Below are 18,634 nucleotides of genomic sequence, written 5' to 3' on the forward strand. Positions count from 1 at the left end.
ACAAGAAAAGTGGATTTGAAGACTAGCTGGTCAGGAGTCTCACTGCATTAAGGCATCAGCTGCACAACATTCATAATAGATATTGCATGGTGAAGGAATAAAGGCCGTTACAGAAGTGTTCTTTTTAGCTAACCTCCCAGCCAAACACTTAAATGGGGAGACCAATTTTTTTTTCCCTTCATTAAGAGAAACCTTATCCAACTTTCTGCTATCAAAAAACCTAGAATTGGTGTTAAACCACAAAGGCTGTCATTTGAGAAAGTGCTTATTAGTTTTCGAGCTTGTTCACATAATCTGCAACTACTGTCCTTTCTGATGAACTAGGGCTTATATGTCAGTTATAAAATGAGCTGGAGTTGGGCGTCAGGAGCAAGTAAAGAATTACACATGGGTCAAGTCAGAAGCCGAGACTTACTTTCATAAGCATGGAAGAAAGTGTAGAACAGCAGGCTGTGGCAACACAAAAATAAAACGCCTGCCAAAAAAAAGCAGAAAAGCTTGTTCTGTCTTATTCCCTTTTGCTTCTGCGTGTCTCACTAGTCAAGTACAGCTTGTGGTTATGCGCAATACAAGACGTAGTGTAGGGATTCCTGTTAATGAAATGTCACCATCAGCCTGCAAAACCACTTTGGCTACTAAGCCATCAGTTGTGAACAAGTTTTACCCTTAAAGAAAAACAAAACCTTCTGTTTAAGTTTCAGGCTAATCAGTTTGCCAGGATGTCATTAGATGACAGTTTTAAGTCTTCCTGACACTTTTTCCCCCAGAGATTTCTCTCACAATTTCAGCTCTGCTTTAGATAAACACATGCAAGTGGTCAGCTGGTAGCTTTGACACTGGAGCAACAAGGGCAGAAGTGAGAGGGTGGTCATTTCCATCAGCACCTGCACTACTCCCCCTCCCCCTTGGAGCAAACCCCCACTGACATACATCAGCATCCATCTTCAATATTTTGTAATGCAAACTCTTAGGACCAACAATTAATTTCTAAAGGCAATTACAGGTGATCTAACCTGACACCACATGAAGTTAACCAAATGCCTTGTGCCAACAACAGGGGAAAGGAATCCAGAAACTGCACCTAATTTCTGGCTATCAGTAGCACAGGAGTTTAGTCACTTCAGAAGCTCCTTTTGGACAGGGACTAAACAAGGCTCTGGCACCATCATGCAGGGCCTGTCACAGGGGCATCATCCTTACCTGGCAGAAAGCAAAGCCTCCTTCACCTGCCAAGAAGGGATTCAATGATGCCCTATTAGCCTGAAGCTAAGACAGAAGCCCAGAATCCATGTTTAGGACTACTGCTGTGCTTCTAGAATAAAACCAGCTAGGATCACCCGCCACCCAACTCTTCCTGAGCTGCTAGATGGGTCCCATCATGACAGATACTGAAACATGTTACTGTGGCCTGGAAACCACCAACCTAGACAGAGGCTCCTGACAGTGCTTGGGCATCTTAATGGAAACAAGCGATTTGAGTGGACATCTGCAGAGGTGTCTCAAGCATAGCAGCTGCCCTGAACTGTCAGCTTTCCCTCCCCAGACTTGAAAGCAAGAGGAAAGTCAATTAGTTGTGCATAGCAAAAACCTCACAGAAACCCAAGTTCCTTGCCTAGGCGTCAGCTTTTGTGATTCAGGTAAAGCTTTCTGTAACAGTTTTTAAGGGACATTAGAAGGCAAGATTAAGCTGCTACCTGTTTAGCTAATAATGGGCTCATTGCTAAACAGAAGCAAGACCTGCTTAGTTAAACATTTCCCAGCCTCTCTCTCGTTTCTCATCTCCTGTGAAATTGGAGAGGGAAAGTCATTCAAGTCTTCAGACAATGACAATCTGCCTCTGTGGATGTGGAGTTTTGCAGAAGGTACCTCCCAAATCATAAGGCAGCACGCCGGCCAAAATCTGAAGGATGCTGTTTTGCAGATACGGGTTGGCACAGATGAAGCACAAGAACTTAAATGGTTTGTTGGGGCGGGGGAAGAGCTGGGACACAAGCACATTTGGCATACAAGGAGAGTGCATGACTGGGATCAAAGTTTTACCTTCCTGTATCAGGTTTACTTACATGCAGAGTGGAGTTGCATCTATTTATACCAATATAAATACCTATATTAAACTCTGCCCTGCAAAGACTTCACTTGTTCTGCCATTACACCTCTGCTCCCTGTAAACGTGAACTTAAAGGTTTGGCAATTCAGTAGAGAAATGCAATGTGCAAGAGGTGCACAGAACTGGGAGTATTAACTTTTGCACACTAAACACCTGCTTTTCCACATTAAGGGGATTATTGTAATCCAGTGCTACTCTTGTGTGTGTGTCATGGTTTAGCCCCAGACAGCAACTAAGCACCATGCAGCCGCTTGCTCACTCCCCCTCCCCCCCGCCCCCCACGGTGGGATGGGGAAGAGAATCGGAAGAGTAAAAGTGAGAACACTCGTGGGTTGAGATAAGGACAGTTTAACAGGTAAAGCAAAAGCCGCACGCGCGAGCAAAGCGAAGCAAGGAATTCATTCGCTACTTCCCATGGGCAGGCAGGTGTTCAGCCATCTCCAGGAAAGCAGGGCTCCATCATGCATAATGGTGACTTGGGAAGACAAATGCCATCACTCTGAATGTCCCCCCCCTTCCTTCTGCTTCCCCAGCTTTATATACTGAGTATGATGCCATATGGTGTGGAACAGCTTTTTGGTCAGTTTGGATCAACAATCCTGGCTGTGTCCCCTCCCAGCTTCTTGAGCACCTGGCAGAGCATGGGGAGCTGAAAAAAGTCCTTGACCAGTGTAAATACCGCTTAGCAACAGCCAAAACATCAGTGTGTTATCAATATTATTCTCATACTAAAACCCAAAACAGCACTACACCAGCCACTGGGAAGGAAATCAACTCTATCCCAGCCAAAACCAGGACAGTGTGCTACAGATAAATCTATTTTAAACCAAGCAAATTGTAGGTCCTGGAGAACAGTCACCCCACACTATTTAGCAGGCTGCAATGCAACCTAATCAATGCCTTAATAGCAGTCATTTTTAGCTAAAAATCACGATCTGTTCATGCATTAAAGCACATCGAGGCAAGGATTAGATCTTGGGGCCAACCAAATCCCCTGCTTCAAAACAAGGTATGGCAAAGCATTGCTTACCTGATTCAGATTAAGAATACACAATGTACAGGATAACCAGAACTTTAGCTCTTTGAGCCACTGCATATGACTAAGTCCCATTGTGCCACTGCCAAGTATGGTGGGACTCCATGGCATACCTCAGGGCAACACTTGCATTGCAGATCCATGCTAGAGCACAGCGTTGATGCCTCCACGGTCTCCATATCTTGCACAGCTATCTATCATCATAAAACCTCTCCCCACAGAAGCAGCTTGGAAGAGCTGTCACAGTGTGTTCGGTGTGCAAGCCGATTCCCACAGGAGGTAGGATTTTTCAGACTTGCCTAATTTTTTTTCCTTCCTCCCCCACGCAAGTGAAGGAATGAGACGCCCTAGCAGCTTAGGGGAACTACCTCCTTCCCAGGCATATTACAAGTACAATTACAACTTCTAAAAACACTACGAGCGGGTTTCTCTGGGTGTTACAGTGAATTTTTTTTTTTAAATGAAAAGGGAACTGGTTTTCCATAGGTATTTATTATTAATATCCAGTAATGAGTATTCCTTTCTCAGTTCTCTGTTGGAACCTGTTGAAGTTGTCCACCCTTTCAGGTAGTTATAATACCGCTTCCAGGTGGTCTGGAGTTCACAAAGTGTCAAGGAGATTCAGAGATTAAGGAATCCAACAGGTTTTGCAGTAATTAGAGGCTACATGACTGAAGACTTTCTGCACAGCCCCCAAAACTCACTGCTGTTAAAGCCTTTCTATAATACAGAAAGAGAAAATAAAACTTTAGAAGGGAGCTACACTAGCACTCCAGGTGGAATAAATACAGCAGAGTAAGACTTGAAAGCCCGGAGACTACAGCCACAGCATGCAGACTTATAGGAAAGTTCTGCCCACATGAGACTGCAGTGGTGACACTGAGCTTGCTCATGGTCTTGACTTGAAGTCTGTACTACTGGGGAGCATGGGAAGGCCCCATCAGCCCTCCAAGAGCACAGCTGCTAGCCATATGTGTAAATGTAACAGGCACATTTCCTCACCTGCGATGAAAGTTGAATGCTACCTTAACCATAATTAAAATTTATCCCTAGTGTCCTGCATCTCCAGCTTTGCAGTCGAGCCACTCACTGCATGAGAACATCAGAACACGCACAGGGCGCTGCCTAAGCTTCACCCACTGCTGCTTTCACAGCAACCATCCCTTCGAGACAGCTTTGGTAAGCAAATCTTCCCCTAAGGAGAGCAGGGTGTTGCTATAGCAGTGTGTTTTCCAGAGTAAAATCCTGCCTCCTGGATGCTCCGGTGCAGGCTCCTACAAGTTGAAACCACTCCACGTGCAGCAGCCAGCTCAAGAGGAAGAAACTGGCCTTTTTGTGCTTGCTGCTCCTCCTCAGAGCTCCAGCCACTTTGAAGTCAAACTTTGCTGTTGCACTTGCAGATCTTTGCCTTTTCTTCCAGATGTTAGAAAAACAGAAAACTTTACCCCGTGTTAATCTTAATGTAGCTTTTGCATTGTGCATTTAATAAAACCAAAGCACAACCTGGGAAGGGGAGGAAAGAGAGCACCTCCAGTAATTTAAATCCCTGCTGTGTTAGCAAAACCCCCTCAAGTTATGAAGGCCATATTTAAGTTCCCCAGCTAATTAACTGCCAGAAAACGTGTTTAGTTTTAAGGAAACCTTTTTCAGTGTTTAAATTTAAGGAATCTTTATTGTAAAACCATGTTTCTTATTCACCACTTGAGTTTCATAACCAAGAAAACCGAACTGGCTCAGACTGCTAACCACAACGCCAGCTTTACAACTGTACGCTACTTTCTGGTGCAGCCCATTTTAAGGTCTAATATACTAGTACCTAACAGAAAACATCATGTGCCTTCAAAACTTAATTCCATTATGAAACTTGCCATCTCTGCACACTTTCGCCTCCTCTACCACTGCCTTCCCATAACCCCACCTAACACCACAGAGAATGTTAATTCAGTCTAAGAGAACTATTTAACATTTTCTCTGTGCAATACTCTGAGGTGGCACTGACAAATGCCGTGTATGTTTTTCCGACTCTTGTGAGGCTCTGGCAAAGCTTTTTACAGTGAATAATTAACTTCCAGCTGTTTGACAGCTTTGCACGTCATGGAAGCCAACTCAAGAACTCCACCTTCAAGTCAGCTCCTCTAGTCTCACTTAAAATTGGTTTCTCAGCTCATTCAGGCATTGGAACTGTTTTGCATTGTTTAAACTTGCTTTAAACCAAACAAATTCAGCTTCAATTAAGTCATGAAAGACCCTTTCATTTCCATTTAAAGGCCTCAGTGTAACCTGGGGAAAGTTCTGTAGATCTTTATTTTCTCAGATAGCAAAAGCCAAACTCCTCTAATGTCTCTATCACCGTTTACCAAGAATGGCCTGTAAAACAGCCTGACAGGACCCCTTCCCCTTTGGGAGCAGACCTAGCTACAACATAGTTTGGTGAAAACTATGTTTTCATAGTATTTGAGGAAGGCAATACTTTTGTAGGCATTTTTAAGAAAGACGGTATAAAACATAAGTAGGCAAGTTATTTCCAAACAAGGAAAAAGCTAGCATGCTGCACAAAAGCTCCAACGTTTCAGAGTCCCTCATTTCCACCCCCCCCTTTCTGAAAGTCTGAAGTTTTGCATCATCTTTAAGTAGAGTGAAATCAAGCACCCAGAGTTTTGCAGAATTATTTCACTTTGTCCAGCGAGTGCCTTGTGCAACCAACGCATCTGCGGTGGCACAGCCGCGGCTTCCTCTCCCCGGGCACCACCACAGCTCGCCCTGCGGCTTGCCTAACGCTTCACTCGAGTATACCTGCAAACAGTCCTTGGTTTTGGTGGTATCGGCAATCCATTTCAACAATATTTGAACCTAATATCCAACCAACACTAAATTTTCCTTAGGATTCAACTGGGTTTTTAATATTGAAGAGAAACAGTTTCACAGAAGTCACTGGAAGGGGAAGGAAAGGAAACAGTACAGTAATTCTATCTGGAAGTTAAACATTATCTTTCCCTGTGTAGAAGGGGTTTTCTGACAGGCTAGCCATGGCTAGCTGATTGGAAGTTGTTTAATATCACAGTAGTAGAGTGAGTCCAGATTAACTAAGAAATTTTTTTTAAAAAAAAAGATCACCTTTTTTTGTTTTACAAAGGAATTAAACAGCAATTCAGCAGACAAACAACAAAATGTTTTCTCTGAATGCTTTAAGAGGACTGAGAAATTAAGGATGCAATTTTTAACAGATTAAAGGCTGCAGGCATTCTGCTACAGCTGAGTAAGTTCTGCCAGAGAACTACTACAGGATGAAGGATTTTATTTTTAAAGAGCTTGCATGATCTTGCAGAGAAGTCTTCAGATAATGCAGTCACACAAGAACCGTTCAAAGTACCACAGCAATAACCCATCACACCCACTTTCCGCAGCTATAGAAAGCCCCAGCTGACTACCACATAAGCCACATGCTCAGAAAAAGCAGAATGGAAGAAATTACTTTTGATTGCTTCACATACAAAAAGAGCAAAAAGCAGACTTCAGAGTTTGAATTCTCAAGGAAAGGACAGGTTCTCCTTAACCACAGCAGAATCGCTATCTGAAGACTCTTTAGGGAGATGAAATACAAACCCTGGTCTTGGTCAGATGGCGGCTGGGTCTTTGCTTTTATCTACATGATATGGTGCTTGGGGCACGGAAGATCAGCACTGGCTGTGCCTTCAGCCTTAGTCAAAGGCGCTAGTAGTATTCCCCTGGCATCCCTCCAACCCCCAACATCAGCAAAAAGCCATGAGGAGATGAAGCCATCTCCTGTACTTCAACATGAAAGACACTGCCAGCTGACTCTCCAACAATTTCCTACCAGATTAGCACACCTGGCTCTTCAGGCACGTGTTCTTCTGAATATTTAATATACTGTCTTTCAGGTTTAAAAAAAAAATGTAAGATACAACATTTTGAATATTGCTTATCTCACTATTGAAATAACAAGAAACAGGGGAATTCTGGTGGTTATCGAACAGGCTGGTGCAAGTTTACGGTTACCTGTTACAGTAGAAGGGAAAATAAACTAACAGTGTACACAGACTGAGCTGATATTATGGACATGATGTAATCCACCTCAGATGAAAGGCCGGCGTTGTGCACAAAAGCCATTGTGCCTCGGCACCGCGCTACAGACGCGAGGGCCATACGCAGCCTCAGAGAAGTACTATGAAAGCAGACGCCCACACACTACCTCTGCTCTCATCAATGGTACAGTGTTGACAAAAAAGTAATGGTTGCACTCATCCACATGCACAAGGCCAAGTCTTATCAGCAATGCAGATCTGACCGAGCAGCACCTACCCCAGCACTCATCCTCCATCACAGCCACTGTCACAGAAAATGCCTTTATTGCCCTGTGATAAGCTCTCCCCTCTGCAGGAGGGGAGGGTGACTGAACTCATAGTTCCAGGAGCAATTTAAGCCGGGATAAGCTGACATGTAGGTAGGCTCGTCCCTCCCCCTTCTCCTGCTCTGCATGCTCTCCACCCCAAACATTACCTGGCACCAAGATAAAAGAATTGCTCACTGTCAGGCCACTTTGCAGTTACTTAAAGCAACAGCTTAAAATAATTTATGAGCCCAGCTTTTTGACTGAACTGTCTTCTTGCTCACACTATCACCTAAGCTTAATGAAATCTACTTTCAGCTTGCTTTACTTGGCAGCTGGCACTATGCCTTATCTCTTCCTCCTCAACATACAAGTCTTTCAAACTACAGAGGTAAACATTCAACAGCAAGGCACTTGAAAAAGTTGCAAAAGTTGGCAGGAGTACTCAGGAGCAGGAAACAATCGCCAGAGCTTTAAAAAGAAAATTTAAAAAGGGGGGCGGGGGGGGAGGAAGGAGCATTACAGAGACATTTAAAGATGAAAGAGAGCCTTAGAAGATCCTAAGCATGGTGAGGACAGCAGAGAGGGAAGAAGAGAAATGCCCTGCTAACTGGTGGTTGTGTTGCACTAAAGAAATACCTGTTTTGGAAAATTCATGCCCACTGCAGTCTTTGCCTGGAAATACCTACCACCATGTGCTCCTCACCCACACTACATTTATTAATGGGACTACACTGATTGGGAACTATCACCCATGTTCGTCTAGGGAGACTCCTTGGTGAGGTTGGCCTCCAGATCAGTCACCCAACAGTTACCGTGCATAAGGAAGATTTCCACACTAGGAAGTGTGGGGAAACTTCTACCAAACAGGCTGGGTGTCTAAAGGAGCACATCAAGACCCAATGTAGTTTTACATCACATGAGTTTGTATAGGTCCTCGGGGGATACTGGAGGTAGAAACCAACCTGCGCTCTATTTAGTTTAAATAGCATTAAAAGTTATTATTTGCCAAGTGAATCCAACAATTACCAGCCTTTATTTCTCCCCCTCCCCACCCCCGGAGCCTTTAAGACTTATGTAAATGCTGCCAGGCCCTAAATCTTAGAATATGAAATCATCCTTTAAAATGGCAGCCAAGACAGTACGCTTATTAAGGGCACCGAGATGAATGAGATCTGTAGGACAGCTCTCCTCACATACTGTTTGGTCAGTGGCACTGGCAAGAGTAAAGTATCATCTTTCAATCTAGCAAACAGCATTTAAAACCTTCTGGAGAAGCAGCGATCGACATTCCCTAATGAAAATTCTTTGGTGAATTTACTCAGCAGCTTTCAGCAGTTTTGATTTAGTAAATACATTGCTCACCCTCTTCAAATGAGATGGAGCTCACAGCTAATATCCCTTGCTGTCAACATACTGGTAGCAGCTAAGTGCTCACTGGAAACAAGAAAGTTTGAGAAAGCTAATGATAAAGTAATGGAAGTCAGCACGGTGTAAGCCAGAAGACATCTGTCTGCAGAAAGATGGCAGGTTGCACTTGATACAGCGGGGAACAGTGCTGAGCCCGACCGCTGTTTGCTCACTGGCACATGCACGACTGGAGGCAAACAAGCACTGTGATTGTTTTAGGGCCATATGTCCCACACAATGAAGCCTCTGCTACCACAGCTGTCACTTAGGATTTTAATTCATCCTTTTACATTTCAGCAGCCCAGTAAACCCAAAGAGCAAGGGCACTTCACAGACCTGTTCCAGGCTATTCAAGGGTTAGTGCCTACCCTGCAGTTTTCCATGGCACAGAGGTACCTAAATTAGACCAAAAAGAGCAAGGGCAGGGATCAGAAGTTGCCAGTGGCACTAATTAGTCTATCCTGCTTCACAGTGCCTCTCACGCTTGCTCACAGACCTCTGTGCTGTGGGCAACCCCAACACACTATCGCACCCCCACCATACCCTGCAGGTGGGAGATCAGGGTCATCAGCCAGGCTCCGTGTACCACGGTTAGTTGTCTGAATGCCACTATAGCTGTGACATTGATTTACTCTGAACCAGGCAGCCAGGAGAACTGAATTGAGCACATAAAGACAAAGTTGCAGCACATACACATCAAATAGCTATTCTCAGATTCAAAGAGCTACAAGCTCCAGGCACTACAGACTGCAAAGATGATCCAGGCACAGTGGATCCTTCTCAATAACGAGCTGCTGGTAGGAAGGGCTGAATAATCTGTACAGGCTCACCTGGCCATGGCCAGGGAACACGGGAGAGCAAGGGTCCTTAATGAGACCTTGCATCCTCATTCATTACCTCGAATGTGCTCGGCACAACTCCTCACTCACTGCAAAGGAGAGGTGCACTATTTGTTTACACCACGTTACAAATGCTGACAAATCCCAGTCAGCACAGCCTGCCTTGGCATTGCTATTCTGTCTCAGTCTTTAACACAAACAGTTTTACAGGTCACATCAGCCTTTTAATATCATGGCAAAGTTTTAGCTTGTTTCTAAAGATCATGCCTCACACAAAGTTGGAGCAGAGCACAATTCTGCACGTTTGCCATATACTATTTCCTCTAAGCATATGGAGATTAGCCTTCACCTTAGTGAAATTCCTGCAGAACAAGTTAAGTGGCAGCGCTACATATTTAACCTTTCCTTCCCCTTCCACCCACTGATGCAAGTTTACACTTGAACCAGATCTTGTTAGCCTGAAACATGCTGTTACTGTTCTAGCCAGAATTATTTAGCTATGTTCCCCCAGGATAAGCCCTCTGCAGATCAGGTGATGTGCTTCTCAAGGCTACAGTTACATGACAAGAGAGAAACCGAAGAAAACTATCACAATAGCTTTCTGACCTGCAAAGAATCCTTCTTTACCAGCTGCAGGGGAATACTCAACACCAAAGAACACTTTCCATGGTTACACCATACCCTGACACCAAAGCCACCCAACAGCCTGGTTCTATCTTAAGTCAAGGTCCACCTTTAAAACAAACCAACTCGTCATGCACTTTTTCCCCACATGCTGCTGTTTTTCTCCAATCAAATGTCTTTTTCAGAAGGTCAATATAGATTACAGAGAGGTGCAATTATAAGCACACAGAACTGTACTTTGAAACCCTGCTCAGCCTGCCACAGAGCAGTACTATCTTCTTAAAATGAGCACAATTAAAACTCAAGTTTGCTAATTGATATGGTTTTGTGCTTATAAAAGTACAAAGTAAATATTACTTTGGATTCCATTCAATCTTTGACATTCTATGTGTTAGAGAGGATTAGGCAGGGTTTGATCATATCTGATTTGGCTATTCATTGCATTCTGGTTTTTTTATTGCCAGGGTGATGTTTTGTTTGGCCTTTTTTTTTTTTTAAGTTGGCACACCAAAAAGTTTCCACACAGAGCACTGATATAAACAATAAAGTATTCAGAGTAAACATGATGATTATAAGAAAAGAAGTATCTGAAAGCAGGATGACCAGGACAAACACTGCTGTCAAGTACAGGCACATTTAAGTCTCTAAACAAGAAAGTTGCTTCAAAAGCCGAGCTTGACAGCCCCAGAAAAAGGCACACTGTACTTTTAGATAGCTTCTGTTAATAACTCTGCAGAACTTTGGTGGCAACAGAACACAAAGAAAAGCATGTTGTGCCATACATTTTATCAAAGCCCACCCAAAGGCATCTTCCTTCTCTGCCAGGCAGATGACAGCTCCCCTGCGCCGCTGCAGAGAGGAGAGCCCTCGGCACGCTGCAGCGCGCAGGAGGAGATGCTACCCCAGGCACATCCGCAGATGGGAAAGCCCTGAGGCTTAGCTCCCCCTCGCCCCAGCAAAGCCACCTCCCGCTCTTTCCCACTGCCTCAGCTTGGAGGAAGTGCTCGGCCTTGTTTGGTTTCACTTGACAGCACATGATGGCCCAGTTAAAGCAGAAATGAAGCCAGTTAGGAAACCCAGATTGTGAAGTCACCGTTAGCACAGCTACAGCCGTTACAGCAACAGCAGAAGTTGGAGTTGCACAAAAACTGTTTTTAATGATCAGGGCTACCTTCACCACTGTCTCCACAGGAACTAGAGCATCCAGTGCCACCACTGGAGGCCAGAAGAGGAGACCCATCCCAAAGCACAGTTCAAAGGGCAATATGACCAGCTCGTACCTCTTAAGTTTGAGCTCAGCCTACAGCACTACACCTCATCAGCATTATACAAGGAATATCCTGCACTTGGCAAAACGAATGAGGCTGATTACTTGTGAATTGCTTCTTCTTGACCACGCCGTGTTGAAAGCCTGCAACGTTTGTCAAGTTTGACTGGAGAGCGCTGGCTCCCAGCAGGGGCACAGGGCAGGGGTGGCCCAAGCACAGTGTGCCACCAAAGCCCCGTGAGCAGAAGGAAGAGCATCCCTGTAGGAAGAGGGGAGAAGAGGGACTCACAGACAACTGTGACAATAGAAAAAGATAACTCAAGTCCAGAGAGGAAGAAAAAGGAGGGTGAAACAGGAGGGAAAGTGAGGGACTAAAACAAGGACAAGGAATAAAAGCAACAGCAGCAACAAGCTTGGCCCAGTAATTGTGCTAGGACAAGGCAAGGAGGAGTCACGCAGATGAAATAAGTGGTTTGACAGAAGCTGTCTCCTCCAAGAAGCCCCTGTCCTGTTTGTCTACAGTTCAGCTAGGAAGTTTCAACATGCCCTCGAGCCCGTAACCCATCATGCAGGGTAATCAGGACAGCTAGAGCCACTCTGACATAAATCCCTCAGCGGAAAGCTTAGAGACAGCATGGGAAAGGAGGGAGCTCCTCTTGGAGCAGACCCTGCAGAGAGCAGATGGCTCACTTCAAGAGGCAGCTCAAGCAAGATTACGATGCTGTAGGTCTCCCGGCGGCCAGGATGGAGGAGGGAGCAGGAGCACGTATACCCCTCAAGCACAGGTTCAGCAGTGACCTACCCAGGTCAGCAGTGCCAAAAGCAGCTCCTCTGAGAGCAGCAGGATTACGCAAGCACACAGTGAACAGGGCTCAGGGCAGGGATGCTACTGTCAGTTCAGCAGGAGGAACTTGCCCAGCGATAGCCAGATCCCGATAGCGTTTGCCAGCGGATGATTTGATTACATACGAAAGCTCTGCTGCAGAAAGGCCAGAGCCCATCCAGATTGTATGCTTTAAATTCTTAAAGCAGAGTACAGACAGTCACACAGCTCATTAAGATTGCATTCAAGGAACCTCCAGAGGCAGCTACTGTTTCCTTGTCTCACCAGAACACTTAACTCCACCGCTAACAGACAGAAATCCTCTCCACCCCTTGTCAGAGGGGTGCTGCAAGGATATAATTATTTTTCGAACCAGTCAAAGCTTTAAGACTTGCTATTCATTTTCACTGTTGTATTTCTCTCCAGAAGGTGTGCTTTCCCAAAGCAGTGCCACTTAGCAGAATACCAACGTACCCGTGAGGTGCGCGCGCATCAATCCAACAGCCGAGGGCTGGACAGAGCCACCAAAGCCAGCGCGCCCTGCCCCACCACAGCCAGGGCACCTGCTCACGCTGCTACCAGAAGGCAGTTACACAGCCTTCAGCCCAGGGCTGTTTCTCAGGAAGCACCAGCCTGAAATACGGCCAAATCTCATTCTTCATTTGAAGGATGGGCAGTTGGGGGGGGAAGGGGGGGCTGACAAAAACAACCAAACACCACTGCTGGCAAGTAGGAGGCTTTCTTATAGTGAGAGAAGAAAGGCTCTGTCATCAGCCTCTGCAAAATGGAAACAGCCTTAAAGGGCTATAGCCACTTGCATCGGAAGTTCCATTTTGCTGGTGAAAAGTTACCTATGGAAGAGTCTCATACTCTGACTGTTTCTGAGCTGGTTAGCGTGCAGGACATGGAGACAAACCGTGTCCGAGTGTGGAAACCCAGCCTATTTCAGGGCCCAAATCTACTGCACAGACTTTACGGGCTTAAAAAAACCCAGCATCCATCAACTCTGGGCAGCTACCTGGTCTCGCTAGAAACCCGAACAAACTGGAGACGCCGTTCCCACCTTCACCCCACGCACACCTGCAGCCAGCGCCCGGCCCACCCAGGCCAGAAGGCTCAGGCAGCTGCCTGCTCGCCCTCGGCCCGCAACAGCAGCCTCAGCTATCGGACATCGTTACTCATTAATCGCAGAAAATGCAACAACAGCGGCGCCTTGAAGGGGACCGGCTAGTCCAGGCAGAAACTCTTCTGGTGCAGGAGAGCCGGGAAGAAATTCCAGCCTCTCGCAGAGCGCCAGAGCCGGCTACGCTCAGCCGGGGCCGAATGCGCTGGGGGCTGACCCCAGACGTGCCCTGTTCTCGCACCCCGCCGCGGAGGGGGAAGGGGCAGCTCCCAGCGCAGGGACCCTTCTCTTTCTGGGGCTCCCCGCTCCCAGCAGCCGGCGGCTGCCGGGCCCCGCGGCGGCTCACCGTGGTGGGACATGGGCAGCACGTCGTTGCCGGTGCCGCGGTAGTTGTAGATGACGGCGGCGGCGGCGCCGCGCTCGGCGGCCAGACGGATCTTGTCGGCGAAGGAGCAGCCGCCGCCGCGCTGGATGAGGGCGAGCCAGCCCGGGGAGCTGCCGCCGCCGGCGGGCGGGGGGGCCCCGCTGAAGTTGGTGTGGGCGCTGCAGGCGTTGAAGGAGTCGCGGCCGTCGGGCAGCACCAGCACCCCCGCGGCCGCCTGCAGCGGCGAGTCCTGCCCGTACAGGCCGCTCTCGCTCGCCTCCCAGCCGCTCCGGTTGTGGTCCGCGCTGTCCTCCCACGACACGTTCAGCCAGGCGGTCCACAACGCCGCCGCCGCCGCCCCCCCACGGGGACCGGGCGGCGGGCCGGCGCAGAGCAGCGCGGCCAGCGCCAGCAGCGCGACCCCCGACAGCATCCCGGCACGGCCCGGCCCCGCCGCCGCCGCCGCCTAAAGCCGGCCGCGGCCCCGCCGCCGCCCACGGGGGAGGAGCGGGGCCGCCCCCGCCCCGGCATGCCCCCCCCCCCCGCCCTCGCCGCGGCAGCCCCGCCGGGAGTCCCCGGCCCCGCCGCAGCCCCCGCAGGCGGAGAGGGAGCGGGGACCCCGCGGGGGCGCCGAGCGCTGCAGCCACGGGCGCCCCGAGGGCGGTGGGGGGGCAGCGCGGGGGGTCCCCGTCGGCGGATCGCCGCCCAGGGCAGTGGGCTCCCGCCCCAGGGTGCTTCCCGGGGGGGGGATGCGGTGGGTCGCCCACCCGGACCTCGTCTCGGAAGCGATGGCTCCTCCTGCCATCGCCTCTCGGGGGCGATGGGTGGCCCCCCGGATCGCTCCCAGGAGGGGTGGATCCCCCCCCTCCATCCCCTCCCGGCACAGGGGGTGAGCCTCCGCCAGACCGCCTCCCCCGCAGCCATCCCAGGGCCCGCAGCGGGCGGAGCACCAGGGGTCCCACGGGCCTGTGGGGACCCCCTGAAGGGGCCGACCCCCAGAAGGGGCCGACCCCACAGCAGCCCCGAAGCACGGCAGCACCAGCGCCCGGTGCCCAGCCGTGACCCAGCCCGCTTCACACCGTTGAGTTAATATTTGCTGAACACTCAGCGACATGCGGTATCAGTCCTGCCTGAAATTGGTTTATAGAGTACTGGCTTAGCTGGGTTAACTCACTGGCCATTGTTCTCCGTGCCATTAGACGTACGCTATAAACCTGCCACTTGAACCAAAAACGCCTTTTTCCATTTATGTATTAGTTGTGTTTGCATAGTTAATTATTATTTGATCTATGTAACTCGCAATGAAAAGTCCCATTTCTTCAGGGCTCTGCAGTTACTTTTTGGGCAGCCAGTCTGCATTCAAAAGTTCCTTGCTCCGGTGCATAGGACAACATTTGTGCTAGCTTGTCCCGCATCAGGCAGCGCGGTCAGAGCGCTTGCAGAATCGCTGCAAACATGAGCCTGACATGCTGTAGAGACCCGCCAGGGAATTTGAGGCAAGAAAGGAAGATAACAGGAGAAACAAGAACATTTCGAGCTCCTCTTCTCCGCAGAGCCGCTCTTCTGATTGAGAGGCCCTGCTCCTGTCAGCTGCTCCGCAGGAATTGCCCCCAGCTCCGGGAGCCACTCAAACGCATCCCCAAACGGCCACGTGTCACTACGTGCAGGCTGGGTCTCTGGATGGGAGCCCGTCATTTAGAAACAATTATTCCTGTGCGGTGATTACATGGCACAAGATCAGCTTCTGCCTATGCAATCGCCAACAAAATCAGTGTAAAAACAGAGTTAAACCCTTTCTGATATGAGTTGGCACCGCTTAGTTTTTAACGCAGGCTTTTGGCTGATTCTGAATGCGTGTGGCTGATAACCACTAACTCGGCTTCGATCTATGGCGCACATTTTCCTTCACTTGCACGTGTGCTAAATGCCGGATGACGAGCGTTACGCAGTCAAACCCGACTCGGGTTTGAATGACTACCTGGGGGCAGGGGCTTCGAAACCAACCCGCTCCACTGGCATCCACCCCTGCCAGCACGGCATCTACAGGTGTTTGTAGCTCGGTAGCACAGGGAGATTAGCGTTTGGTTTTGCTGCTGAAATAGCAGCGTGCAGAGCAGGTAATGAAGAGCAGATGAAGCAATTTGCTAAAGATCAATATTGCTAAACACACAAAGCTTACTAAGCAAACCCTTTTGTCCTAACCTAAACAAACCTCCCATTTTCTCATTCCACATCTAAGTAGACAACAGTAACATCTCCAGCTATAAGGAGTATATCTGTAAGCGATATCAGACGTGATTTTGTTTTGAAACCTGTTGCATGTAGGTGCAGGGAACAACTTAACAACACTCTGAAAAGATAACCAAGCTTTGTGCAATGGACAGCAGTCAAACCACTCAGCTTCAAATGCCTCCAAAGCTTTAGGGATGTTTAAGCTCTGGCATTTACACTGAGACAAAACTGGACCAAACACAAAGATTGGAACCTCCTCGGGATACAAAACTTCCTATAGTCCTGGCGATTTTGAGTATGAGGCTTAGCCAGAGTCTCTTACACTTCCATACATCACAGTTTGTAACACGACTATAATAAAGCCACAGCATGGGTGCAGATGTTGCAGCTGCGGCTGCACGCGGGTGCGAAGGCATTTCTGCGGCAGGCAGGCTGCCGGGGAGCAGCCCCGCAGGGCATCGCGCCCGCGCCGTGCTGGGGCACGGCTGCTCATCGGCTCCAGCCTGGCTTTGGGTGGTAGTCACTAACTTCACTGCTCTTCGGCCAATCTTGGGAAATGTGCACGCTGTCCAGGCTACTGCCTGCTGGCAAAATGTCCACCACACATTTGGTAGTCTCACCAAAATGAACACGGAGCCTAAACTTGAACTTCTCACCATGCAGCGCAGAGAACGATAACAAGAAACAAAATTGCTCAAAATGCGATTGCGGGCATTTCGCTGCCGTGGCATTATCTTGGTACCAAGTTTCTGACTCCTTGCTCAGGCAATGTTTCCACTCACTTGAGAATAACCGAGTAAGCAAACGGCAGGTACAAACAGAAAGCTCGTTCACCGTGGCTGAGGAATTTCTCAGGCTAGCAGAGCAGAGGAAGCTCGGCGTTTGTACTGGGGCAAAAGAGCGGACGCTTGTGCTGACGGTGGTCAGTGCTTCCGAGTGAACACTGGAAGACACCAGCCTTGCTTGGCTTGGCAGGGGAGCCACTTGCAAGAGGCCAACGGTCCCTGTGCGTCCCGGCACGGTTAGCGGCTCCTCTGGGCCACCATGGCCGAGAGGAGCCGGGTGAGGTGGCTGGGACAGTGTCAGGGCACAGAGGGACGCCACAGCAGAGCTAAACCAGTGTGTTTTAAAACCAGCATGCCAGTTATACCTATTTTAAGCTGCATATCTCACATTGATAACTTTCTGGGCTCTCATTCATTACATCTTCTTCCAGGATGATAATTAATAAACAGATCTGCAGCCTTACTGAAGCGTATCCTTTACTCGTGTTTGAAAACTATGGTTGGTTTGATGGCTTTCAGCTCAATTACCTGTAATTCACAACAGAGAAGGTGTGTTTGGGTAGCAATTAAAAATAGTCACTGCTACCCGGAAGCCTGGAGGGACCAGGCAAGGAGGGCTGATAGGGTTTTTTTGCTGGTTGGTTTTTTTTCTGGTTTTTTTTTTTTTTTCTTCCTTTACATAAAAAGCTGGGATTTTGTAGTTTGGAGAAAGCACATTTTGTTTTGGAGAAAGAGGCCAGACATTGTGAGAAAGAGGCTGTGACATGTAGTACAACGTATTAACAAGCAGTGCAACTTACTTCTGCTACATTTGTTTGCAAGAGCTTTCTAAAAGTTTCTGAAATGAAAAGCACTGTAGCCCATGATGACTACAGATGTGAGAATGATAGGGTAAGCAGCATTAATGGGCTCCCACAAAATCAGAGGCAGAATTATATCTAAAATAGGTACAGCATGAAGGCATTTCTGGCACAGACCTGATTTTTTTAACCTTAAAAGACTTTTATTATTTAAAAACTTATGCTGTATAATTTTGCTTTTCATTTTTTCCCCGTGGCTACTGGTGGAGGCTCTGAGAAGCTCAGAAAGTAGGGCATGACTTTCAGACAAACAAAGTGAAACCCTGGGAATGCTGTCACTGCCTTCTACAGGGATGGACCCTATCATTATCTGGAGCTTTATCTTATTTGAGTAAATATTTAAACATCTTTTTTCAAGATTAAAAAAAGTGTATGCTAAATATTGCTTTTTAATGTCAAGCCAGATCACTCAGGTCATCTTGCTGATGAGAGACCTGTACGTTCACGTCCTTCAAAACTGCATTTCTTTCTTATTCAAGTACCCAGCTCCGGATCTCTCTCTTTGGAGGAAAGCTCACAAGGACACAAGAAATCTGTTAGGACAAAGCATTACAGGCGCCGGCAGCGAACCCTCCAAGCGCTGCGTATAGATCTGAACCGTGTCTGTGGGCCTTCTCCACTGAACAACGAAGTGGAAAGGAGAAGCCCTTATAAAAATGGAAAAAGCAATCAAAAGGAGCGCCCTAAAATGAAACCCAGGACTGAATGTCAAGGGACAAAAAAATCCCTGAGCAAACGTTACCCTGAATCACAAGGTAAAGACAACAGATGTTGCATTTCCTTATCCAAAACTAGCTCACGTCCATGACCAGCAAC

The 18,634-nt window shown here is 48.0% G+C and overlaps 1 protein-coding gene across 2 annotated transcripts in view; it reads right to left on the reverse strand.

Annotated features, from left to right (window-relative positions):
- The window catches only part of RNF128 (ring finger protein 128), a 38,928-nt gene that overhangs the window by 15,122 nt on the left and 5,172 nt on the right, over positions 1–18,634 (reverse strand). Inside the window, exon 1 of one of the 2 annotated variants that reach the window (XM_072876540.1) lies at positions 13,924–14,424. The exons of the other annotated variant lie outside the window; for it this stretch is intronic. Within the exon in view, the coding sequence (XP_072732641.1) occupies positions 13,924–14,374 (451 nt within the window). The 5' untranslated portion in view covers positions 14,375–14,424. Of the gene's footprint in view, positions 1–13,923; positions 14,425–18,634 lie in introns of those variants that run through there. 2 annotated transcript variants of the gene reach the window in all.

Source organism: Ciconia boyciana, chromosome 12 (genome assembly GCF_034638445.1).
Source record: "Ciconia boyciana chromosome 12, ASM3463844v1, whole genome shotgun sequence".
NCBI classification, from domain to species: Eukaryota; Metazoa; Chordata; class Aves; order Ciconiiformes; family Ciconiidae; genus Ciconia; species Ciconia boyciana.